Raw genomic sequence first — 21,235 nt, 5'->3', positions numbered from 1 at the left:
GATTATCGTTCCATGTAAATGGGTGAACGATTTCAGGCCGTTCGCAATAGTGGTCGTTTAAGTTTGTTTATCGTTAACGATTATGCGAACAATAATCATCCTGTGGAATAGGGCCCTTAGTGAGAAAATATGTGCCCCATAGACTTTCATTACGTCTCCTCACATGACACAGAGCCGAGCACAGCTTCTCCAGTCCTGTTGGGCTTGGATTGTCCCTGGAGACAGGTGTGACCTCAGTGAGAGATTCAGCTGATTCAGTGTCAAGTAGAAAGGGAGGTAAAAAGATGTTATTTTTTTTGCACCCACCCCCCAACAACCCCTTTAAAGGGAACCTGTCACCCCCTGTGCCGGGGTGACAGGCTCCCGACCCCCCACTACAGCCCCCTATACTCACCTAATCCCGCCGGGTCCCGCTTCTGGATCCGGTCGGGTCACGGAGATATCAGCCGCTGCAGCCCGGCGCGCGCTGAGAGCAACGCTCATAGAGAATGACGGAGTGCTGGACTCTCCGTCATTCTCTATGAGCGTTGGACTCATCTGTCAGCGCGCGCGCCGGGCTGCAGCGGCTGATATCTCCGTGGCCCGGCGGAATCAGGTGAGTATAGGGGGCTGTAGCGGGGGTCGGGAGCCTGTCACCCCGGCATGGGGGGTGACAGGTTCCCTTTAAAAAGAGTTATCTGAAGAGCAATAAAGGTCCTATCTGCTCTTCAGAGCCCGCCTATGCAGATGAGAGGGGACAGGAGCACATTGCAGGCAGTGATCAATAGCCGCCTGATCTTACAGATGTGGTGATGACATCAGCTAGTGATTGGACATTATGTACAGATGTAGTTTCCCCTGCGCGCAATGCCTGCAACATGATCCCACCCCCTCTGGTCTGCAGAAGTTATCATCAGAGATGTCAGAGGGAGGAAGATCTAGGATGGGGTAGGCAACCTTGGCTCTCCAGCTGTTGCAAAACTACAATTTCCATCATGCCTGAGCTTTAGCTGTCCATGTATGATGGAAGTTGTAGTTTTGCAACAGCTGGAGAGCAATGGTTATCTACCCCCCCCCCCCCCCATTATAGGCCTTTTCTGCCAGATAAGGGTCCAGCTACACAGAAAGATTATCTGCCAAAGATTTGAAGCCAAAGCCAGGAATGGATTTGAACAGAAGAGAAATCTCAGTCTTTCCTTTATGACTTGGTCTCTGTTTATAGTCTGTTTCTGGCTTTGGCTTCAAATCTTTGGCAGATAATCTTTCTGTGTAAATGGACCCTAACCCCCTCACACAAGTATGGTAATTTGGCGACTTTTTTTGCATTGTGGTAAAATGAGGATATATTACTACTGATTAAAAACGCTACTTGTGAAGACAGCCTGACTCTTTGTGCGACCATATAAATGACTGTATTATTGTACAGAACAGAGATGTACAGCCCAGAGCAGCGCCTTTAAATGGCCGCACGAACGATGCGATCCAACTCGACTAATAAAGCCTTGTAAAAGCTCTGCGAGAGTTGCCTCATATCGGCTGACCGCCATGGCCGATAATCGCCCCCTGTAACAGGAGCCGTAGCAGCCATCACAAGCACTAGGCGCCTCCTTCTCACACAAATACTGCATTAAAGAAGCGGGACAGAAGGCTATTGGCTGGCTCTACAACAAGCTGCCACCTGATTGGACAGATGCAATGTCAGTCAACCAAACAGCGTATTTTCCCCACCTCCTGAACTAGCAGGTTAGGGTGACTAACGAACGCCAGGGAAACCTAAAAATAGCGCCTACATAAGGGACATAGTGAGCCCGCAGCTCGTATGCGCTGAGATACACGGCTCCTTATAAGCCGGTCTCCGGCCCCTGTACAGTAAATCCTACTGCACCTGCAGCCCCCCTCCCCCCCTCAATTACACTGCACAATCCCAGCACGACCTCAACCAACAACAGGCAGTCTACTGAATGGGGGCAAAGGAGGGCGGGGCCAAGGGTAGTCAGGTGACCGCTCGACACCACGTGACCCCTTACGTCACCTCGACGGGAGCAACTCCATTGTAGACAAAGCAGCAGCCGCCGCTAAAATGGACATGAAGAGGAGGATTCACCTGGAGCTGCGGAATAGGACACCGGCCGATGTAAGGAGCGCTGCCCCGGGGGGAGGTCGTTCATGTAGGGGAGGAGGAGCACCGGCACCTGCTCAGGGGGCCCCAGGGAGCCGCAGCGGCGGTGTGTACAGGCCCCGGTACCTGTAGCCGGGCTGCAGCGTGTCTTCCCCCCGCGGTGTACACATAGCCATGTGTGGTGTTCCGGGGAGTGCGCGGGCTGCTCGGCCGGTCTCCCCGGCTCGGGGGCGGTGTGAGGCGGGATCGGATGGCCCGGTGCACGGTCGCTCAGTGCACTGTCCTGCTCCGGGGATATACACCGGATATGTATACAGCCGTGATGGTGTACAGGAGGGTCTGCTGCCTCAGCACTACAACTCCCAGCATCCTCTGGTGGGATGGGGGGCACTGCTGTACACTGTGGGGGGCACATATACATCTTATATATACTTCTATAGACTGTATGGGGCCTAATATACTGCTGTACACTGTAGGGGGCCTATATACATCTTATATATACTTCTATAGACTGTATGGGGCCTAATATACTGCTGTACACTGTAGGGGGCACATATACATCTTATATATACTTCTATAGACTGTATGGGGCCTAATATACTGCTGTACACTGTAGGGGGCCTATATACAGTGTAGGGGGGCACATATACATCTTATATATACTTCTATAGACTGTATGGGGCCTAATATACTGCTGTACACTGTAGGGGGCACATATACATCTTATATATACTTCTATAGACTGTATGGGGCCTAATATACTGCTGTACACTGTAGGGGGCACATGTACATCTTATATATACTTCTATAGACTGTATGGGGCCTAATATACTGCTGTACACTGTAGGGGGCTATATACATCTTATATATACTTCTATAGACTGTATGGGGCCTAATATACCACTGTGTACTGTAGGGGGCTATATACATCTTATATATACTTCTATAGACTGTATGGGGCCTAATATACTGCTGTACACTGTAGGGGGCTATATACATCTTATATATACTTCTATAGACTGTATGGGGCCTAATATACTGCTGTACACTGTAGGGGGCACATATACATCTTATATATACTTCTATAGACTGTATGGGGCCTAATATACCGCTGTGTACTGTAGGGGGCCTATATACATCTTATATATACTTCTATAGACTGTATGGGGCCTAATATACCGCTGTGTACTGTAGGGGGCCTATATACATCTTATATATACTTCTATAGACTGTATGGGGCCTAATATACCACTGTGTACTGTAGGGGGCTATATACATCTTATATATACTTCTATAGACTGTATGGGGCCTAATATACTGCTGTACACTGTAGGGGGCCTATATACATCTTATATATACTTCTATAGACTGTATGGGGCCTAATATACTGCTGTACACTGTAGGGGGCACATATACATCTTATATATACTTCTATAGACTGTATGGGGCCTAATATACTGCTTTACACTGTAGTGGGCTATATACAGTGTAGGGGGCCTAAATACATCTTATATATACTTCTATAGACTGTATAGGGCCTAATATACCGCTGTGTACTGTAGGGGGCACATATACATCTTATATATACTTCTATAGACTGTATGGGGCCTAATATACTGCTGTACACTGTAGGGGGCACATATACATCTTATATATACTTCTATAGACTGTATGGGGCCTAATATACCACTGTGTACTGTAGGGGGCCTATATACATCTTATATATACTTCTATAGACTGTATGGGGCCTAATATACTGCTGTACACTGTAGGGGGCACATATACATCTTATATATACTTCTATAGACTGTATGGGGCCTAATATACTGCTGTACACTGTAGGGGGCCTATATACAGTGTAGGGGGGCACATATACATCTTATATATACTTCTATAGACTGTATGGGGCCTAATATACTGCTGTACACTGTAGGGGGCACATATACATCTTATATATACTTCTATAGACTGTATGGGGCCTAATATACCACTGTGTACTGTAGGGGGCCTATATACATCTTATATATACTTCTATAGACTGTATGGGGCCTAATATACTGCTGTACACTGTAGGGGGCACATATACATCTTATATATACTTCTATAGACTGTATGGGGCCTAATATACTGCTGTACACTGTAGGGGGCCTATATACAGTGTAGGGGGGCACATATACATCTTATATATACTTCTATAGACTGTATGGGGCCTAATATACTGCTGTACACTGTAGGGGGCCTATATACATCTTATATATACTTCTATAGACTGTATGGGGCCTAATATACTGCTGTACACTGTAGGGGGCCTATATACATCTTATATATACTTCTATAGACTGTATGGGGCCTAATATACTGCTGTACACTGTAGGGGGCACATATACATCTTATATATACTTCTATAGACTGTATGGGGCCTAATATACTGCTGTACACTGTAGGGGGCCTATATACAGTGTAGGGGGGCACATATACATCTTATATATACTTCTATAGACTGTATGGGGCCTAATATACCGCTGTACACTGTAGGGGGCTATATACATCTTATATATACTTCTATAGACTGTATGGGGCCTAATATACTGCTGTACACTGTAGGGGGCAAATATACATCTTATATATACTTCTATAGACTGTATGGGGCCTAATATACTGCTGTACACTGTAGTGGGCTATATACAGTGTAGGGGGCCTAAATACATCTTATATATACTTCTATAGACTGTATGGGGCCTAATATACTGCTGTACACTGTAGTGGGCTATATACAGTGTAAGGGGGCACATATACATCTTATATACAGTGTAGGGGGCCTATATACAGTGTAGGGGGGCACATATACGTCTTATATATATACTTCTATAGACTGTATGGGGCCTAATATACTGCTGTGTACTGTATGGGGCCTATATACAGTGTAGGGGGCACATATACATCTTATATATATTTCTATACACTATATGGGGCCTAATATACTGCTGTACACTGTAGTGGGTTATATACACTGCTGTAGACTATAGGCGCACATTTATACAGGTTTATTATATACAGTGCTATAGACTATAGGGGGGCATATATACCCTGCTATAGACTGTAGGGGAGAGTTATATACACTGCTATATACTATGGGGGTATATATACTGCTATACACTGTAGGGGAGAGTTATATACACTGCTATATACTATAGGCAGGTGGTTATATACACTGCTCTAGACTGTAGGGGGGTATATACACTGTATGGGTTATATACCCTGTGTGTGTGTGTGGGGGGGGGGTATATATACACTGCTATAGACTGTAGGGGGGGGGCATATATACCCTGCTACAGAATGTGGGGGCGGCATCTATACCCTTCTACAGACTGTAAGGGGGGTGGTATGTATACACTGCTATAGACTGTAGGGGGGTATATATACACTGCTATAGACTGTAGGGGGGTATATACACTGTATGGGTTATATACCCTGCTATAGACTGTATATATAATATAGTGTGTGTGTGTGGGGTATATATCTGCTATAGACTGTAGGGGGGGCGGCATATATACCCTGCTACAGAATGTGTGTGTGTGTGGGGGGGCATCTATACCCTTTTACAGACTGTAAGGGGGGGGGGGGGTATATGTACACTGCTATAGACTGTAAGATGGGGGGTTTATATACACTGCTATAGACTGCAAGGGGGGTATATATACCCTGCTATAGAGTATAGACTGTACGGCAGCATATATACACTGCTATAGACTGTAGGGGGGCGTATATACTCCGCTATAGACTGCTTACATTGTGCTGTGCCTCAGCCGTCATGGCTCCATCCCCTGCTGTGCAGACAGCTGACATCTCTCTGCCCCTGGGCCGTCAGCGGGGCTGCACTCTGTTGCCCATTTATCTGCCCCTGTGAAGCCCCCTGTATTTTCTTGGTTTGCCCATCAGTGACCCAGATACAGTCAGATTGCTTAGAGACAGCGCAGCCCCCTCCCCTATAGACCCCATGTTGTCACTTACATATAGGAACGCGAGGTGACAGCCAGGATCCAGCTCTGGGTACAGATTTCTCAGCGCATCTTGGTGGGATTTTTTTTTTGCTGTGGATTGTTCACATTGTAACATTTTTGTGTCCTTTTTTTGTTGTTTCCATTGTAATACTCTGAAACAAGAATAAATAGCAATGACTGCGGCCATGAGCAGTGTCTATGATAATGACACGTGTGTATGAGACCTTGTGTTTTCCTGGGTGTGCCCATGGCTGATACATAGGCTAACGTTATTTAAAGTGATATTCCAATCAAACATAACTTTTAATATGATACTGTCCGTGATGAGACTAACGATTCCTTCCATACTGGTTGTTATCTATTTAGTCTCCTTCCCCCAGTTCTCAGCTGCTGCTTTCTGCTGAAGACACAAAAATCTGTGTGTGAGCTTTTCTCTCTGTCTCCCCCTCCTCCCTTCTGAGACTGCTGATATAAACAAGTCCCTGGCAGGCTGTATCTGCAACATTGTAGCTTTTTGGTAATGCTTGGGAGGGTTATTCTGAGGTCAAGTTGCTATTGAACTCATTGTGATTAATCCTCCCAGCATTACAAAGAAGCTACAGTGTTGCAGATAAAGCCAGTCGGGGACTTGTTTACATCCTCTGTCCTAGAAGGGAGGGGGAGAGAGAAAAGCTCACACAGATTTTTGTGTCTTCAGCAAAAAAAAATCAGCAGCTGAGAACTGGAGGAAGGAGACTGAATAGATAACAAGTATGGAATAAATTGTTAGTCCCACCATTGGCAGCAACATATGAAAAGTTGGGTTTGAGTGGAATACCCCTTTAAATGCTCAGTGTCACTACAGTCCACTTCCCTCCATGTGCTTAGTGTAAGCGCCTCCTTGCTCTGCTGCTGCTCACATTGCATCCTGCAAACCTAATGCATCAGTAACCCCTTCTCCCTCTACATATTGTCTATAGTCTTGTACAGTGACTCACCCAGCACAGTGCAGCGCTCGCTCACCAATGTTATGCACAGCAGATAGGACTGAATGCTGTGATAAGCCTTTTTTGCAAAAGTTTAGGTTTGGCAGCCTGAGGACTACCGCAGCCTATGACAGTCCTCAGGCAGCAGGATTCAAATGCTGTGGGAACCCAAACTTTTGCAAGTTGTCACTGGTCATCTTAGATGTTTTTGGAGTTTAAAGAGATTACACCCTATCCGCAGGATAGATAGTAAAGCAGAGACCCCACCCAATCCTGAAAACAGAGGTCAGGCCTTCCTAGACAGTGAATGGTGCAGTGCCTGACTCCCATCTATGCAGCAGTGCCTAGGGATTATATTATATATACTCTTGTAGTTGGTTGGGCATTACCTGGGGTATGCCTGGCACACTGCTGCTGCTCAGGGCAGGCATCAGGCCGTAACCCCTTTATAGGGGATTGCTAGTGGAGCCGTCCTCTGCTGTTTTCCCTGCGTGCTGGTAGAGTGATAAGAGAGGGCCTGGGTGTGTGTTATCTGGGAGACTCTGGATACAGATGAGGCGGCTCATGTTATTAGAGGTTGCAGTTTCCATGTTATCAGAGGAGAACAGCGGGCTGTGGGACATGTGCTTGTCTTCTCACTATGAATAGTGTCTAGCACTGACAGTATAACTTGTGCTGTATATGTATACTGCTGTTTATTAGGGTTGGATATTGTGATTTTTGATTCCTACAGTATAAATGTATGTGCTCAAGAAGTAGACCATATATAATATGTGTATATCTGTCCCTCTGTCTATCTATAGATAGGTATAGATATATATATCTCTATGTGTGAACACTTATTGGCATACCTCTGACATACTGGAGAAACCTGATCTGACCATAGGCTTAAAGAATCAGTCAGGGAATTCTTTTGTTTGCTTATATAGTGCACTATAGACTATTATTAGATGATCATGTACAGCTTCTTGTGTATTCCTTGTACTTCAGCCAAGCTGCTTTGTCTTTCCCCATAGAAATCATCTCCTGATGCTCCTTTCATTTCCCATGAATCCCTCTGTGTGCTGTTGTAGGTCACAGTTACCTATGAGCCTTGTTGTCCTCCTGCTACTGTTGTATACGATCTTGGATTACTAGACGCTTGGCGTTTAAGCCGTCTATACACAATAGACAGCAAACAGAAGCCTGCATGTTTGGCTCGGTTGTGCGTGCAGGTATATAGTGATTGGTGGGGGAGGGGAATAAGCCGGGCAGGGTTTACAGGTTGGAGATCACTGCTCTATGTACATGTCGATGACACACACCGTGGTGTAACGTGGTCTGATCTGTATTTCCTCTCAGGTAAAAGAGCTTGTACTGGATAACTGCCGGTCAAAAGATGGAAAAATAGAAGGGCTGACGGATGAATTTGAAGAACTGGAATTTCTGAGCACAATCAACGTCTGCCTCAGCTCCGTCGCCAATCTACCAAAGCTAAACAAGTTGAAAAAGGTAAAAAATAATTGTACAAGTTATGTCACATGGATGCATTGAGTTTTAAAACTCTAATGAAAAACTGACACTGCTTCCTTATTACCTAGTATTACAGTAATAGATGATGCTCACAATGACGTCTGCACAGAGCATAGAGTGAATAGGATCCTATCGCTAAAGGTTGTGCAGAAAAATCAGGCAAGATGTATACATAAATAAAATTAGAAAAAGAAACTGATCAGAAAAAAAAATAACATGTTACAGTATCTGCTCATAATTTAAGTGACATGTTAACTTTTAAGGTGAAATCCGTTATGGTCGTGTTTCTCAACTATAGGTTGTATAAGCTGTAGGTGTAGATCATGGTGGTTACTGTATCTGCTGTTTACTGAATACAAGCTGCAGATGCATATAGTATAGTATCTCTGTGCCCATATAGACGATAAGCTCCCTCTCTGCCCCCATATATTGTATAGAGGTCTTTTTTTTGTATCCATACTGTAGGAAGGCCCTTGCAAGCATCCCCCTTCCCCTGTAGGCAATCTCTACCCCCCTCCCCCATTAAACCATCGCCCCCTTTTTGTTCACATCTCTTCTGGCCTGTCCCCGAATTCTCTTCTGTCACTCCTGTGCTGGGGAGCTGGAGGAGACAGCGGCCTCTTGTGCAGAATGCCGCCTGCGGCCACAAGAGGCTCCAGCTTCTTAACTCCTTGTGCGCTGCAGCCTGTAAGTGACACAAAGTTCGCTTGCAGGCTGCACAAAAAAAGGGCTAAAGCACTACTCATGCAATATTATCCGTGCAGGAGCGATGAAGCATAAACGTCTTGCTCTTCAACCCTTTTTGTGCTGCAGTCTGTAAGTGAACTTTTTGTCACCTGCACGCTACAGCACATAAAGGCATAAGCAGCAGGATAGGATTAGAGATGAGTGAACCTGGAGCATGCTCGAGTCTATCTGAACCCGATCGTTCAGCATTTGATTAGCGGGGGCTGCTGAAGTTGGATAAAGCTCTAAGGTTGTCTGGAAAACATGGATACAGCCAATGACTGTATCCATGTTTTCAACATAGCCTTAGGGCTTTATCCAACTTCAGCAGCCACCGCTATTCAAATGCCGAACGATTGGGCTCAGATGGACTCGAGCATGCTCCAGGTTCGCTCATCTCTAGATAGGATGTTTCCGCTCTATCACACCTGCACTGTTGTCCTTCTCATCGGATGGCACAGGAATTTTTTTTTCCACCACTTAATAAATCAAATTGTCTAGCCCACTAAGGGCCCAGCCCTGCTTTACACTGTTATATTTCAAAATTGAGGGGTACCCTACCACACTTCTTTATCCCTCTAATAGTACACATACTAGCGTAAAGCAGATCATGTGTAGACAGGTAGACTATTGAAGTCTGTGGTAACTATATTAGATAGTTAAATTCTGTATCAGACATCTGCTCTCCATTTCTTCTGTCCTAAGCACCAGCCATCTCTTCACTCACAGCGCTGGCGCTTCCTCCTTTCACGGCCACTTTCCTTGTAGCTGATATTTAAATGTCTTATAAAGCAGGGAATTCCAGTGCCACCTAGTGGAGGAAACACGGAACAAACATGAATGTTACAGGATACCTTACTAGGACAGGTTGAGCAGCGTGTTTGTATTTTACTACTAAATAGAAGTTGTAGGATCTGCTGGAGTTTCTTATGCTTTTCCCATAATGCAGACTGGTATCTCTTAGACCTGGGCTAGTATTGTAATATATAAAACTAAAGAGCAATTTCCTCTCTGTGCAGTTGGAGCTGAGTGATAACAACATCTCTGGAGGACTGGAAGTACTGGCAGAAAAATGTCCAAACCTCACACACCTCAACCTAAGTGGAAACAGAATAAAAGACCTGAGCACAATAGAACCTCTGGTAAGATGGATTTATGGATCACCTATAAGGATTGTGTTTTGTGGATCAGATGCCCCTCACTAACATACTTTCTCTTACCTTCAGAAAAAATTAGAGAGCATAAAGAGCTTAGACCTGTTTAACTGCGAGGTCACCAACCTCAACGACTATCGAGAAAACGTCTTCAAGCTCCTGCCCCAGCTCACTTACCTGGATGGGTATGACCGCGATGAGAAGGAGGCTCCTGACTCTGATGCTGAGGCCTATGTGGAGGGCCTAGATGATGAAGATGATGATGAGGATGGTGAGTAATGGAGAATTCCAGATCCTGGTAGTAATCTTTTGTTATTTCACATAGATTTCCACTTAAAACAAAGGCTTCCTGATAAAGAGCTCTTATATTCCCTACTATGCAAGTGCCCATGTCTTTAGCCCAAATGTCTGTTAAAGCCACAGATTTCAGCAGGAACAGAACACCTTCAAAAGTATTTGGCCTCCTGACTCTTGACAGGTATCATGGGAGTGAAGGTTTGGGCATGTTGAGTTTCAGCTACTTGTTAATGGAGTTTTTTTTGGTTGTAGCATGTATGCTATTAAGAATGCATGTATGGGAGGGATAGCTGTCAGTCAAACGACCAACCACAGTCTTATATGTATGGATCCATAAAGTTCCAGAACCTATCTATTTGCTAGGTTCTTCATACTGGGAGCCCTGGTCACTGGTGGATATCCAGTGATCACCTATCAGCCAGAGGATCCCATCAAAACACATCCGCTGTCACCCTGGACCCTTGTCAGTGTGATGTAGAGAGGTAAATTGAAGTTAAAGGGGTTATCTAGGCTTACAAAAACATGGTCACATTCTTGCAGAAACTGCACCGCTCCCGCTCTCAGGTTTTGCAGCTCAGTTCTGTTGAAATGAATGGAAATGAATTGTAATACCACACACACCCTGAGGGCAGGGGTGGTGCTGTTTTTACAGTAAAGTAGCTTGTGTTTTTCCTAATCCTGGATAACCCCATTGATCTTTTTTCAGGATAGGCCATTAATGTCTGATGAGCAGGTTACCAACACCCCGATCATTGTATGTTCATAAACTTTTCTCTCTGGCACATACATTGTGAACAGGGACAGGAGCAAATGGGTTGGGTTACTGCTGCTTTCCTCCCATTGAATAAAGCCAGGGGTTTTGGTCTCATCATTGTGTATATGCCAGAACCATGGCTCTGCTCAATAGCTAATCACGGGGTGCCAGATTGCTGCTCATTGGACATTGATGGCTCATCCTTAGGACAGGCCATGGCTATGTTCCCACTAGATAATGGATGGACATCCAAGAACATTTTCTGAATATTAGACCTGGAGGGATCTGCTGAGAATGGTTCTCATCAAAGTAATCCAACAAATCCATTGCACTACACCTCTGCCATCCATTAGAGAGGTGTATTAGTGATGGTGGAAGGAAGCTAGAGCAGAGGATGTGTATGACACAGGACGGCAGAGGATGATACATTATTAAAGAGAATAGATGATGAAAGAAGATGCGTATAATATAATGCTATGCGGGGGAGTAATGAAGCCGTTCTAACTTTATCTTGACAGCCCCTATACTGTCAGTATAAAAATATTCCCAATTATTACATGTGCTGGTTTCCATGGAAACCATCGCCACATTCACCGCTGTCTTATTTAACACATTAATTCCCCATGTGCGATGTAGGAGCACGGTCTCTTATAAATATACTATTGTACAGAAGGAATCTCAATTCATTTATTCGTGACCATGGTTCATCATGTGGTATTTGAGGGTATACATCACTACCTCTATACAGTTGATGGGTAAGTGCCATGATTTGCTTGCAGTAACTGAATGGGGAGTTTAGTAGGGAAATCCCTCCAGGATCACTTTGATGCTGTATGGCTTTCAGTGTAAGTATAATGGCGATCCCCCTTGGAGCCATGTATCCGGGAAGCCGTCCCATCTGCAGGCGGAGTATACAGTATATATAGCTTCCTGAGAAAAGGTTTGGTATGAGCAGACAGAGCATCATGTTCATCCTGTAATATTTATATATCTTACCTGAATTGATCGCTGGAGTCAGAACAGTTTGGATTGTAGAGCTAAGCAGACACGTCACTGAAGAACAGGGGGCCACTTACCGTAGATTGTATGCCTTGGATAAGGTGAGTGCAGAAGATTGTACAAAGTAGCTGCCAGGCAGTGCTGTGTAATAGGCAACTTAAAGGAGTAGTCTCATCTCAACTAACATACTGAAACTTGTAGGACTCATCAGATTAAATATTTTTGCAAATTTTGTTTTAGAAAACTTGCCTCCTTCCCAATATGCCATCTAGGTTAAAGACCACCGCTCTATGTAAGTATGTATAGTTTAGCTGTATATACACCAGCTGAACAACTGTTTTTAGAGAAGAGCGGTGGTCGGTAACCTAGACGGCATATCAGGAGGAAGGCAAGTCTTTTAAATGAATATATCTAAAAAATCTATTCAACTTGACAAGACCTACAAGTTCAACTATATTAGCTGAGATTGGATTATCCATTTAAAGCATTACGGTCATTTAAAGAAAAAAAAACTTCCCATGTTTAAAGTTTTGATTGGTTGGGATCTCTCTGTAAGAGCCCCTGCACCCCACTCATCCCTAGATAAAGCTGGGAGGCATGTGTGGTTCATCACCTTGCTTAGAGCTCAGTCCGTCTCATTGCAGGAGAAGTCTTTGCAGCCAGACTTCTGCAATGAGAAGCATTGAGCACCGAGCTGGGGAGTGAAGTGCACTTTTCCTGGCTTTATATTGAGATCAGTTAGGGGTGGGGCTTGGCATGGAGACCCTGAAGGATCAAAACTTGTGACGTTTTTTTTTTTTTTTTTAAATGACAGTAACACCTTAAGGGAAAATGCTCAAAATGCTCTCATGGGAAAGTAGACCACCCCATCCCATCATCACTGCTTACTGTATATTGTTATTAATGCTTGGCTTTCCCATTGATGTAAAGCCTTAAATGTACATGGCGTATTGGCATTCTGGACGCCCATCACATGCTCTGTATTAGCTGATGTTTTGTTACTCCCTCTGTCTGTGGCTCACAGACTGGAGACTAAATTACACACATCTCCAGTCTGTTGGTGACTGAGGCTGCCCCCCTCACACAGAGGAAGACTATGATGACGACGCTCCACCAGGTGAAGAGGGCGAGGATGATGACGACGAAGAGGAGGGAGAAGAGGAGGAAGTCAGCGGCGAAGAGGAGGTGTGACTTTTTTCTTTTTGCATTCTCACTTGCGTGTGTGTGTGTGTATGTGTGTGTAAATAAATTTACACACTTTTTTAATTGAGAACGAGTGCTGTGGACTATATTCTGGATATTTACCTTACCCTTGGTCGGGACTGATCCGCTGGCACCAAGACTCTTCGTTTTGTGGAGTGCTGCTGAACTATCTACAACATACATACACATATATACACATATACACATATATATATATATATATATATATATATATATATATATATATATATATATATATATATATATATGTATATATATATATATATATATATATGTGTGTGTATATATGTGTATGTATGTTGTAGATAGTTCAGCAGCACTCCACAAAATGAATAGTCTTGGTGCCAGCGGATCAGTCCCGACCAAGGGTAAGGTAAATATCCAGAATATAGTCCACAGCACTCGTTCTCAATGAAAAAAGTGTGTAAATTTATTCCATCATATCAAAAACAGCAAAGTGCAGCACACTTTTTTTTTTTTTTTTTTTTTTTGCTGTTTTTTTTGCTGTTTTTGATATGATGGAATTAATTTACACACTTTTTTCATTGAGAACGAGTGCTGTGGACTATATTCTGGATATATATGCAAAAAAGGGGTCCGTGGAGCCTCAGTTACGAGTCTCAAAACACGGGAATAGCCAGATATCCCTCTCTCCAGAGAAGGAAGCCCATTGCCAAGGGGTGCCTCCTAGTGGGGAGAGCACCAAACCACCCTGATACGTAGTCCCTCAGGTCCTCACTCTGTTGCGAGCTTTAAGACCTAAATAGGGAAACACCAGGGTGGCCCCTGTGAGTCAAAGTCTAACTCTGTGGCGAGTATAACGACATAAGACAAGGGTTACCAAGGCTAGGCATCCATCCACAGACTGCAGTTTCGGGGTATTTGCCCCTCGTGTATATATATATATATATAATTTACAACCAGAGAGATATATATATATATATATATATATATATATATATATTTTTTTTTAACTCTTTCCTACTGTCTAACAAACTATAAAAACATTAACACACTCGGGCTTTGCTGGGCCAGTGAAAACTATATTACAAAAGACTGACATCTGCTTCTCTCACCGCAGGGTTATCAAATTTAGGTTTTCTCCATGGATTCAGGGTTTAACCAGCATTGGAAAAGCACAGAGATCCACTATTAATCTGATGTGTTTTTTTCCCCCTAAAGGAGGATGAGGAAGCTTACAAAGAAGGAGATGAGGATGAAGCTGACCAGGATGGTATGTGGCTAATCCCTCATATACAGATGGTATAGGCTGCCTTTTCTGTGGTTGAAATTCATTCACCAGCTGTAATTGTGGTATAGGGAAGAGGTCAGGGGCACTTACTACAACATGACTGATGAATACGGTTCAGTGAAGAAAAGGAGTGCTGCACCTCACACCTATGGCTGATACTAGTACCTCCCGGCTGCATAAAAAAACATCAGAATTCTGTATGTAAATTGATCAAGCCACACTGCCCCATGTACCTCGTGCAGGTATCTGATACACATGGGTCCCTACACTTAAGTCCACGCTGTGCCAGTCAGCGACCACCACCCCCACAGGCGTGCACAGTCAGGGAAGGGAGGCCATGGAACGGCCCTGCAACCCCCATGCCACAGTACCAGACCCAAAAATGCCACACCAAAACCCAGCCAGCACTACCGGCGGAGGAAGCTGCCCCCAAACAGCACAAGTCTGGATAAGATATTGCACTCACCATAGCTATCAAAGATAGATTGGGACAGACAGGAGGGACATGTATATATTTTGCTGAAATGATATATAGTGTTTTTACACTGTACATTTAATATCCTATTCAGTACGGCAAAGCATCTACTTAATGTGAATGTACATATTAAGGGTGCGTTCACATCTACAGGATCTGCAGCAGATTTGATGCTGTGATCAGTTATTTAAATGAAATCTGCTGCAGATCCTGGAGGTGTGAACGCACCATAAAGGGGTATCTCAGGTTTAAAGTAACTTACTTCCCATCCATCCCAGACACGGAAAATGCAGCTCGCCATTGCTTTCACAACAAACATTTGGGGCTCCTTTTTGGGCAGTGCGGGGAATCCCAGTGGTTAGGTCTCCCCTTGTGATTGCCATAAGAGGGCCTAAAGTGTGTGTTCTGAATGGAACAGCAAGTTGCTCATTTGTATTCATTGTCTTTGGAGCGGCCATAGATAGCAGAGTACAACGCTTGGCCACCTTTTGGTGGCTTCTTATGGAGCATTTACACACAGAGATTTATCTGACAGATCTTTGAAGCCAAAGCCAGGAACAGACTATAAACAGAGAACAGGTCATAAAGGAAAGACTTGGATCTATCCTCATTAAATCTATTCCTGGCTTTGGCTTCAAATATGTCAGATAAATCACACTTTTTTTTTTTTTTTTTTCTTAACGCACCATCAGGCCATGCATGAAACAGCATTTTGTGTGTGTGTATCTAACTCTTATGCCAAAAAGACAGGATAGGGACAAAGGTATTTATTCTTGGAATACCCCTTTAACATAGTGTTCATCAGTTTGTGATCCACTGATTTTATTTTTTTTTTAATTTCACCTCCAAAGCAGAAAAAGGTCAGAAAAGAAAACGGGACCTTGAAGACGAGGGAGAAGAGGATGATTAATCCGCAGGACAAGGTAGATGTGGAGCGAGCCTTGTGACTGACAAAGAGGACTGAACCCCAAGAACCTTTTTGAGAACCCTGTTGTACTTTGACTGTTTTTACCTTGAATTTCCCTGACCTTTTATCTCCCGATTGTAAGGTTGCCGTGTGCTGGACAGAAACCACACCAGAAGAGTCATGCTTGGTATTTTTACTGCTGTTCTTGCAAGTTTTTTTTCTAATTTTAAGGTTTATTTTGTGTTTCTAGCTCCTATTTCAATACAGCCCCAGTCTTTCCAATGCTCATTGCTAATTGTTTGGGTTATTGTTATTTTAGTCTTCTTTTCTTTGTTTTAGGTTTTAGTTTTTACACTGTGTCCTTTTAGCTGCCTTTCAAGAAAGTCCTTAAAGGTATATTGGACCTCTTGTATGAAACCTCTCTCAGTTAAAAAGTATATGGGTAACAGGGCCCCATATTTTCTATCTGCAAGCTAGAACATGAAAGCTGAACTCTTGTTTCTACAGGCTGCGAGGATGCTTTTTATTTGAGATGGCTTTAATACATGAGGATCAATAGCAGTCCATTTGCTCAACTCTTGGTTTGCCCCTAAAGGGGTTGTCCCACCATTAAAGATCATTGTATAAACCATAAAAAATAACAATGTTTTCCATTTACATGCTGTTAATCCAGGGAAGAGTTATGATATTGACCTTGATTCACACACATTTTGGGCCTTGCATTACCAGTATATGTCACCGTACTGGCAAAAAGACATGCTGTCGTAAACTGCGGTGTGCTTGTGTTACTTTTAAGTGTTACTGTCAGTTCAGAAAACACTTGACTTGTCACAGAGACATGTCAAAAGTTTTGAGTGGTTGGGGTCTGGGTGTTCAGACCACCACTGATCGCTAGATCGAGTTGGGAGAAATGCTCAAGAGTACTCTGTTATTATAGACTTACTATAGAATCTCCTACAGCCACGTGCATTTCTCAGGTCGTTCTAGTGATTGGTTGACCTCCGCTGATCAAAACTTTTGACATATCGTTGACACTTGAATGGAAAAAATGTCTACTAGTGACTTTCTTTGCATTTTCCTAACGTATAGTTTTCATTTTACTGCTTCTCAGTCTCTCTCAAAATAATAGTATGTGCATGGAAAATGGAACAGTCATTTTGTAGACTTGGTTCGGTGCTTTAAAGGGGTTCTCCAGACTTAAAAAAAAACCATGACCACTTTCTTCCAGAAACAGCACCACTCTTCTCAGTTTGGGTGGTGTTTTGCAGCTCTATTCCAATTAAGTAAATGGGGTTCAATTGTAATACCACGTACAACCTGGGGACAGGTATGGCACTGTTTATGCAAGAAATTAAAAAAAGAAAATCCCTTTAAAGTAAACAGGGCAGTATACATCAGCACACCTTTTTGCCCATATCCCAGCAATGTAGAACATAATATGATGTGAACCCAGCCTTACCTATAAAGTATGGTGCCACCTGGTGTTCACATTGTATAGCAGTGTGCGTGTCCACCTGATCAGCCAAATTCTGGTGGACACTTCAATAGCTGTGTCTCTGCCTACAAAGCCAATAGAATAATCTGCTTGTCAGGGAAGTAGTATAGCAGAGAAGACATCTGCAGGGGAAGTAAGAAGGGACTGTACTGTCAGCTGCCAGAGGGGGAACGAGACTGATTCAGCTTAGAACAAGACGACACATGGCAGAAAAAGGAGGAGACGTGTATTTTTATTTTTAAGCTAGAAACACTGCAGATTACTTTTAAGCCAGCCTTTCAGAAATTGTGGTATGAAAATGCTTCATGGGATAACCACTTTAGAGGGATCCTTCAGTTTGCTGTAATGTGGTGTCAATATAATTATTACAATTGCCCCACATGACAGAGACCTCCAATCATGTGATTGATTGGCTAAAGACAGGGTTTAACTAGACCAGGGGTAGGGAACCTTGGCTCTCCAGCTGTTGCAGAACTACAACTCCCATCATGCCTGGACAGCCAAAGCTTTAGCTGGAGAGCCAAGGTTCCCTAGCTCTGAACTAGACCCAAGTGCTGATTGTGACAGGCGTCACATGATGAGGGTTGTTATCTGCTGTAACTGAGGCTGCTGTGTCATCTCTAGTTATAGGGGAAAATGTGTAGTGAAAAAATAAAGAATAGCAAAGTAATAAAGTCCTTTTAAATGTCTTTTCATAAAAAAATATATGGTAATTGAATACCACCCCATCCTATCTCAGTATATAATATATAACCATAATGGTGGACAATAGTAGAGAAAAAATAGATTCTATTTATGGGGTTTTTGACGTGATTGAAAAAAATGTTTGAACGTAAAGTCATATTTTTCCTATTTTACACTGAATAAAAGGTGACTATTTCTAACAAAAAAGCTATTGCTCTGTGGTACAAAACGTTATACCCTCTTTGTGGGGGAGGGAGGGGAGTGAAAAAACCTAAATATTTAAGTTGTGTTTAACAAAAAATTGGTCTTTATGTAAATCAGTCGATTGAGATTAGGACACGTGTTTCCATAGACAGATGGGCGTATGTCAACACTCCTGTGGACACTGCATATCTTCTGCAGTATAGTAACCCATAGTGTGTCGGCTGTATGTGTAGCACCCCCTAACACAAAGGCAGATTTTCATAGTTTAGCCAAAAAGTTCATTTTGTGTAATCTTGTAGCACACAGGTGTCAAACTCGCTGCCCTTCAACTGTTACAAAAATACATCATGCCTTGACAGCCGAAGCTTTGTCTGTCTAGGTATGATGGTATTATGGGAATTGGAGTCTTGCAATAGCTGGAGGGCAGTAAGGATGACACCCCTGTTGTAGCAGTACTGTTCAAACCTTTAGAGCATTCGTTAACATCTGTATTGCTGGTTCTGGTAGGAGTCTCTGTCTTGTCTGGTAACACACCAGATACTAACAGGCCCCATTAAAAGGGTTATTCAGTGCTACAGAAACATGGCCACTTTCCCCCTTGTCTCCAGATTGGGAGGGGTTTCAAACTCTGTTCCATTGAAGTAAATGGAGCTTAATTGCAAACCACACCTGAACTGGAGACAAGAGAGGGGGAAAGGTGGCCATGTTTTTGTAGCGCTGGATAATCGATTTAAATGGAATCTGTCAGCTCTGTATCATGTTCAGATCTGCAGATAGCTGAGGGATACAGTAACGCTGATGTGAACAAAGCCAGATGTGTTGGTGCAGTCCCTAAATAACTGTCTTGGACAGTAGAGCTGCCTCTAGTCACTATGACCACTTCATTTATACAATTGGTAGTAAAGTTTGGTAATACCCATTTTAAGATAGTTTCCCTGCTCGAAGAAGAGAACTCACTCTTGCTGCTTGAACCCCCCCCCCATATTTTTTTTTCTAGGGTAACCAATATGTTTATGCTCCTTTTACCTCAACCTTTGCTGCAAGGAAATAAAACATGACTGCCTGTTGAGTGGGTCTCCATTGTTTTCTCTGGCCCTCAGGAGTTCCCTGGCAATGCATCTCTGTATTAGAAGGGGGTTGCCTGGCAGGATGACTACTTTGGTAAAGGGACATACTTGCTTGATCTCTTGACTGGCCCCCCTATGATTATGAGGATGGTTTCATCACAACACATGAGAGATGACTTCTTAGCTAGTCAGTGGCTACAGTGAATCAACATGGATAGACCATCACTGTATGATTGCTAGAGCTCTAACACCAGGAAACCCTACCAGTCCCAACAGGATGGATAGGAAGTGCTGCTTGCCTGGATAACATTAATGGGGTTGTGCTGCTTGCCTGGATAACATTAATGGGGTTGTGCTGCTTGCCTGGATAACATTAATCGGGCTGTGATGCCGAAGCACTGCAGCTATTTTATTCTCCATATTGGTGGTAGTCCTTGTGGTTTCTCCCAAAATGCTTGTGTATTGATGGCCTGTCTTAAGGAAAATTCCTTTAAATAAGGGAAGATTTATCAAAGGTGTAAAATATCCACTGGTGTAAACTGCTCACAGCAACCAATCACAGCTCAGCTTTCAGCACTGGTAAAATGACAGAGGAGCTGTGATTGGTCGCTGTGGGCGGTTTACACCTGTCTTTATTTTACACCTTTGATAAATCTGGACTGTAATCTACATCTTAAGCTCTTCACATACTATCAGTTTCCAAGTGTATGGAATCTGATAAAATTTTCCATATTTACAGATATTCTGTATTTTTTTTAATGATTGATGTATGGAATATGAGAAAACATCAGGATGTAGCTAATTCAGAGTGTGGTCAACTCTGTGAATGCAAGCACAATGCGGGAGATGTATCAAACATGATGTAAAGTAGTATTGTCTTAGTTGCCCCTAGCAACCAATCAGATTCCACTTTTCATTCCTCAGATTCTTTGAAAAATGAAAGGTGGAATCTGGTTGCTAGGGGCAACTAAGACAATTCTACTTTACACCAGTTTGCTAAATCTCCCCCAATATGTTGTAATGACTGACCATAGCTTTGTGTGTAAATGTCATATACTCCCACATGCCTGCCACCATAGAGTGGTCCTTACTTTTATTATAAAGGCCCATCTGCAGGAGCCGTTTGAGCAAGATGACATCTGTAGGGGAGAAGATGGATAATAAGACTGCTGCTAGAAGTAGGGCAGACATGTGCTTTATGGCTAGCAAAGGAAACAGTGTATATTAATAAAAACTAGAAGCCACCCTGAAATAGCTTTATCCGGGGAGCAGTGAGTATACTATATCTCCATGTATTCTGTTCAACCACTAGGAAACCATTACATTTTTCTTTGACTATCCGCAAGGATGCTGCATGTTGGTAATTTTGCTTAGTCAATCACAGAAATCATTGTATCTTGTGTGTTCTGACCCCGTGAGGT

At 43.3% G+C, this 21,235-nt stretch overlaps 1 protein-coding gene across 4 annotated transcripts; it reads left to right on the top strand.

Annotated features, from left to right (window-relative positions):
• The first annotated feature begins 1,982 nt into the window (after positions 1 to 1,982).
• Positions 1,983 to 16,652, top strand: ANP32A (acidic nuclear phosphoprotein 32 family member A). Of its 4 annotated transcripts, none has more exons than XM_069986239.1 (7): positions 1,983 to 2,113; positions 8,406 to 8,555; positions 10,322 to 10,444; positions 10,529 to 10,727; positions 13,594 to 13,691; positions 14,913 to 14,964; positions 16,312 to 16,652. In XM_069986239.1, exons 1-7 carry the CDS (start codon positions 2,060 to 2,062, stop codon positions 16,365 to 16,367), a joined length of 732 nt encoding a protein of 243 aa, XP_069842340.1. In that variant the 5' UTR covers positions 1,983 to 2,059; the 3' UTR covers positions 16,368 to 16,652. The 4 variants fall into 4 exon arrangements, with proteins under 4 accessions (XP_069842340.1, XP_069842332.1, XP_069842323.1 ...); XM_069986231.1 differs by having other exon boundaries at positions 16,309 to 16,652; XM_069986222.1 differs by lacking the exon at positions 1,983 to 2,113 and adding an exon at positions 2,258 to 2,473.
• Positions 16,653 to 21,235: the final 4,583 nt, after the last annotated feature.

This window comes from Dendropsophus ebraccatus, chromosome 1 (genome assembly GCF_027789765.1).
Source record: "Dendropsophus ebraccatus isolate aDenEbr1 chromosome 1, aDenEbr1.pat, whole genome shotgun sequence".
In the NCBI taxonomy this organism is placed as follows: domain Eukaryota; kingdom Metazoa; phylum Chordata; class Amphibia; order Anura; family Hylidae; genus Dendropsophus; species Dendropsophus ebraccatus.
This window is presented reverse-complemented; position numbering and strand designations above follow the sequence as displayed.

Bases quoted from the DNA above. Each gene is read 5' to 3' on its own strand.
- ANP32A (XM_069986213.1), top strand. From the start codon at position 2,273: ATGTGTGGTGTTCCGGGGAGTGCGCGGGCTGCTCGGCCGGTCTCCCCG. The intron at 2,474-8,405 runs GTGGGATGGGGG...ATTTCCTCTCAG, and splicing joins ACAACTCCCAGCATCCTCTG to GTAAAAGAGCTTGTACTGGA. The intron at 8,556-10,321 runs GTAAAAAATAAT...CTCTCTGTGCAG, and splicing joins AGCTAAACAAGTTGAAAAAG to TTGGAGCTGAGTGATAACAA.